A 5,503-nucleotide genomic window follows, 5' to 3' on the forward strand; every position below is an offset into this window, starting at 1 on the left:
CGGGGGCATCCGGCCAGGCTGCGGGCAGCAGGTCTGGGCTCCAGCCCTCAGGGGTTACAGGCGGTGCTCAGCCACCAGGACGGGGGGGCCGGGGCAGGTACAGCAGCCCCTACCCTGCTCTGTCACCAGCTCCCCCGCACTGCAGGCTCTCTAGGATCTAGGGACACCCCGAGGCCACCTGGGCCTCTAGGGCGGGAGAAAGGAGGAAAAACACGTTAGAGAAACAGGCCAGGCTTTGGAGACCAGGGTGCCTCCAAACCTCCCTTTGCCACCAGCAGTTGGGGAACCTCTGGCCAAGGGCTGCCCTTGCCTCCCGGTGGGGACAGGCAGGCAGTGCCGTACATCCACGAGACTGCGGATCAGCACGACAAATCTGGGCCGGGGGGCTGGCCCAGCTGCAAAAAAAAAAGTCATTGCAGCCCGTTTGCTGTTAATGACTTGTGACTACAGAGAGAGAGGCCCTTCCGTTTGAACCCTGGCTAGCACAGCCTTCCCCGCCGGAGCCAGGGCTGGTCCTGCAGCTGAGGATGCGTGAACCACCAGCCTGGCTGCTGGCTGGGGGAAAAGCAGAGCCCAGCACCCCAGCCTTGCATGCTGCGCGCAGCAGGGAGAGGGCTCTGTCCTCGCTGCCAGGGCATGGGCTCACACAGCTATCCCTGCCCGTGGGGATGGGGGCTCTGCTGCCCAGGAGCATGCCAGGAGACACTGATGTGTCCCTCTGCAGCAGGGTCCAGATCAGAGATGCAGGATAACCTTTAAGAGAAAAGGAATGGGACACAATTCCAACTCCTACGCGGTTTTTGGCAGCAGAGTCAGGTCTCTCTGAAGACATGGGGAGAAGGCGTCTCTGTAGTGGGATCAGAGCAGTGTCTGGCCTGAGGAGCAGCAACTCCTGCCCTGGTGCAGCAGCAGGCACTGCTCAGTCTCAGCCCAGGGCTCTGGTCACGGGCATGGGGAACAGCGCCAGGAGCCATGCGCAGTGGGACGAGTGCCTGGCCGCGCTCCAGGAATCGGTGCAGCCCGGTGCTGGCTCATACTTTTCCCCCCCAGCTGACACGGGTGCATGCTGGGAGGAGAAGGGCAGGGGAGGACAGCCCCTGTGGGTCAATATAGCTGGAGCATTAGTGGTAAGCAGGGAAAATTAATCTCTGGACCCAGCGTGCTGGATAATGGGTAACAGAAATCTCCCATTTGCAACTGGAGACAGGAGCTGATATTCGGATTTCTGACCACTGGGCAGGGCAGGGAGAGGGCTCAGCACAGGGCCAACGCAGAGGACAAGCTAGGGCAGGCAGAGTGGGGCCACGTACCCCAGGGGGATGGCAGAGCACTGGCAGAGCCAGATGGGGAGTAGGCAGAGGTGCTCCCAGATGGGGAACCCCATGCCTGGGTTAGGTGCTTTTCCCATCGCATCACCAGGACTCCTCCCGATCACTTTGATGGACATGCTTGGGCACTTCCCCAGAGCATGCCATGTGTCCTGGCCATAGTCCCCTGGTATGGGGCTCTTACCTGCGTGGGGAGCAAGCCGGAGTTGGAGCAGAGCGCTGGGAGGAAGCATAGCAGCACCAGCAGCAGAGCTGAAGCACTCACCACACACCTGACCTGGCAAGAAACCGATACGGCTGGGGGGTTAGTGGGAGACACGGAGGCTCTGAAACGGTTTATTGCAAAGGATTTCTGCAGGTAACACGGGGAAGGAGCACGGTCCTTTTTGGCAGGGGCTTCTCTACTCCTCGCCCTCCTCTTCGTCCTCATAGGAGTCCAGGCCCACCTCCTCGTAATCCTTCTCCAGAGCGGCCATGTCTTCCCGCGCCTCGGAGAACTCCCCTTCCTCCATGCCCTCGCCCACGTACCAGTGCACGAAGGCTCGCTTGGCGTACATCAGGTCAAACTTGTGGTCCAGGCGAGCCCAGGCCTCGGCGATGGCCGTCGTGTTGCTCAGCATGCAGACGGCGCGCTGCACCTTGGCCAGGTCCCCCCCCGGCACCACCGTGGGCGGCTGGTAGTTGATGCCCACCTTGAAGCCCGTGGGGCACCAGTCCACAAACTGGATGCTGCGCTTAGTCTTGATGGTGGCGATGGCGGCGTTGACGTCCTTGGGCACCACGTCCCCGCGGTACAGCAGGCAGCAGGCCATGTACTTGCCGTGGCGAGGGTCGCACTTCACCATCTGGTTGGCTGGCTCAAAGCAGGAGTTGGTGATCTCGGCCACCGAAAGCTGCTCATGATAAGCTCTCTCGGCTGAAACCACGGGGGCGTAGGTGGCCAGGGGGAAGTGGATGCGCGGGTAGGGCACCAGGTTGGTCTGGAACTCGGTCAGGTCAACGTTCAGGGCCCCGTCAAACCGCAGTGACGCCGTGATAGATGAGACAACCTGGCTGATGAGGCGGTTGAGGTTGGTGTAGGTCGGGCGCTCGATGTCCAGGTTCCTGCGGCAGATGTCGTAGATGGCCTCGTTGTCCACCATAAAGGCGCAGTCCGAGTGCTCCAGGGTGGTGTGGGTGGTGAGGATGGAGTTGTAGGGCTCCACCACAGCAGTGGAGACCTGTGGTGCGGGGTAGATGGAGAACTCCAGCTTGGACTTCTTGCCATAGTCAACGGAGAGTCGCTCCATCAACAGGGAAGTGAATCCGGAGCCAGTGCCACCTCCAAAACTGCGAAACACGAGGAATCCCTGGAGTCCTGTGCACTGGTCAGCCTGCAGAGAGAGCCAAGTAAGATTCCTCCAAGCACTGACTTTGCTGGAGGGAAGTTTCAAACTTTTGATAATGCAGCCACAGATCCCTCCCAGGGCACAGCGGGGCTCACCCCATGCTCCCACCCGCAGCAGGATGCTGGAGCCCAGCCCATGGGAAAAGTCCCCCCTTTGTGGTCACCTACCAGCTTCCGGATCCTGTCCAGCACTTGGTCGATGATCTCTTTGCCGATGGTGTAGTGCCCACGGGCATAGTTGTTTGCAGCATCTTCCTTGCCGGTGATCATCTGTTCAGGGTGGAAGAGCTGGCGGTAGACTCCTCCCCGAACCTCGTCTAGGAGAGGTTAGCACAATGTCAGAGATTTTCTAACTGGCCCTGTGGAAAGGTGGCAGGAGCCACCCTAGGGACTGTCCCACAGTGGGTTGTTCCCAGAGATAGTGACCACCGTCACTCCCCAACTGAGGTGCACTCACCGATCACAGTGGGCTCCAGGTCCACGAAGATGGCCCGCGGGACATGCTTCCCAGCCCCGGTCTCGCAGAAGAAGGTGGTGAAGGAGTCGTCCCCTCCACCGATGGTTTTGTCGCTGGGCATCTGCCCGTCGGGCTGGATGCCGTGCTCCAGGCAGTACAGCTCCCAGCAGGTGTTGCCCATTTGGACGCCGGCCTGGCCGACGTGGACGGAGATGCACTCACGCTGGGGAGGGGGAGGCAGGGTCAGATCCCAGCCGGGACCGCAAATGCAGTCGCTGCAGGTGGTGAGGTGCACAGCCCAGGCAGGGCAGCCCAGGCCCTCAGCAGCTTGTGCAAGCCACACTGCCCTATAGCCCGGGTGCTTTGTGTTCATCCCAGTCTGCTGCCCTCTCCCAGATCTGGTGCTCTGCCTTCCACCACCACACTGCCCACCTCAGGGGCCCAGGGAGATGGAGACCCATCTGCTGGAGCCAGGGACACCAGGCTAGCATGTTCCCTGGACTGCCCCCACCCACAGCCCTGGGAAGCACCCAGTGAGCATCTTCTCCATTGCCTGAACACCCACTTGGATTAAGGGCTGGAGCCCCGCAGCAGCTGGCACGGCCCCTGTTGCTACTCCAACAACAGGGCTGCTGACTGAGATGACAGAGCATCACCTGGGCACTGGGAGCTGAGGAGGTGACGGCACTGAGGATGGGTGCCCAGCAAGGGGGGGGATTTGCAGCAGGGAACGGTTGCCATGCTCTGAGGCTCAGCTTCCCTAAATTAGCTCTGGAGGGGGAGGAAGTGTCAGCTGCACTTCTTAACTGAACCAAAGGGCTGAGGTGGGAGGGTCCCCTAGCTCAGGGCTTCAAGGGCAGCCTCAGGTCCCTCAGGGGAAGCGAGGCTGAGACGGGCTTTGCAGCCTCACTCCATTCAGGTAAGGCATCCCAGAGGCTGCAGCCCTTTCGTCAAGAACCAAAATATTCACTGCCTCAGCCCTGCTGTTGCCAAGGACTTGGATGCGTCATCAGGCACAACCGAGGCAGACGAGCATCCAAACCAAACAGGATTTCCAGAGCCATGGGTGCCCCGCTGTGAGTCAGCTGGCAGGAAGCCGGTGGAGCCAGCCATTTTGCGCTCAGGAGCACAGCAGCAATTGCTGTCCGAGGAAGTTGCACAAGTCGCAGCAAGTACTGGCTCTGTGCATCTATGGTGCTTTCAGTGCTGCATTTCAGAGGCAGCAGTGACAGTGAGGGATGACAGAAAAATAAGCCCTTGATACCCATGGTGAGAGCCAGAAGTCCATCTCCCCACCTTTCCCAAAGCTGAGGTGCAAGGAGCAGCAAAGTGACACCCCCCTTATAACTCCCAGCAGGTCCATAAAGGTTTTGTAACACGAGGAGCCAACAGTAAGTTCTGAGGAAGCGCCAGGATCCTCAGCAGAAGTGCACAGCAAACACTGACAGCTGCAAGCACCTCCGGATGGCCACAAGAAAGGAGAGACGAAAAAGGACTCCTCCCTGGCCAAGGACTTTGTGAGTCAGAGCCGGGGGCAGAGGGTTATGCTGGTCACCGCACTTCATCCTGCCAACACGCCGCAGCCAGGACTGGCTTTGTGGGACCCAGTGCTGACAGGAGGCTGGGCAAAGCCCAGCGGCGCCGGGGACACAGCAGTGCTGATCACCAGCCAGCAGACTCTGCCTTCTTCGTGGCAAGGTCTGGCTCAGGAAGGGTGGGGAGCACGGCTCCGTGGGGCAGCAGGCAGGGTGCCCAGGCACTCTGGGGCTGGGATGCTCTCCAGGGCAGCCGGAGAGCTCAGGAGCCAGAGCTCGCAGCAGGACCACAGCGGCAGGGCAGCCCAGAGGCTCACACCCACAGTGATGCCCACCCGTGGGTTGACCCCTGGCACCCGAGGCGCAGGGCAGTGGGTGAAGCCACAGCTTGCTCCCGGGACTCAGCTGTGGGTCTGCAGCGTGGGGGGCTGGCAGACTGGGCGCACTCCCCCCAGCCAGAGATGTTACCACAGGAGATGGGCAGGAACCGTGGCTATTAAAAGGGAGGAGAGGTGAGAGGGTCAGCCCAAACGCCAGTCTCCGCACACGGCAGGGTTTGGCTGGGGGCCTCCTTGCCTTGGACACGTCAGACGGGTGCAAGGGGATGCTCAAAGGAGGGAGGCTGCTGAGTGCCTGGGAGGGAGCAGCTCAGAAAAGGCTGAAGCCAGGCAGAGGCAGGGCAAGGACAGCGGGTACTCCCGTCGGCAGCTGCCCACACTTCTGGGCTCCCAGGGGCGCCCCCCCCGCGAAGCTATGGGGGGCGCAGCCCGCCCCGGGGCGGGGCCCGCGGGGGGGC

At 61.3% G+C, this 5,503-nt stretch overlaps 1 protein-coding gene across 1 annotated transcript; it reads right to left on the bottom strand.

Moving 5' to 3' along the window:
- Positions 1–1,649: 1,649 nt before the first annotated feature.
- TUBA4A (tubulin, alpha 4a) lies at positions 1,650–3,401 on the bottom strand. The gene is made up of 3 exons (XM_009328249.1): positions 3,173–3,401; positions 2,884–3,032; positions 1,650–2,701 (listed from the first exon to the last, which is right to left on the bottom strand). The coding sequence occupies exons 1-3, from the start codon at positions 3,351–3,353 to the stop codon at positions 1,730–1,732; spliced, it is 1,302 nt and encodes a 433-aa protein (XP_009326524.1). The 5' UTR covers positions 3,354–3,401; the 3' UTR covers positions 1,650–1,729.
- Between the last annotated feature and the right edge of the window lie 2,102 nt (positions 3,402–5,503).

The sequence above is a fragment of the Pygoscelis adeliae genome, unplaced genomic scaffold (assembly GCF_000699105.1).
Source record: "Pygoscelis adeliae isolate BGI_AS28 unplaced genomic scaffold, ASM69910v1 Scaffold577, whole genome shotgun sequence".
Classification (NCBI taxonomy): Eukaryota; Metazoa; Chordata; class Aves; order Sphenisciformes; family Spheniscidae; genus Pygoscelis; species Pygoscelis adeliae.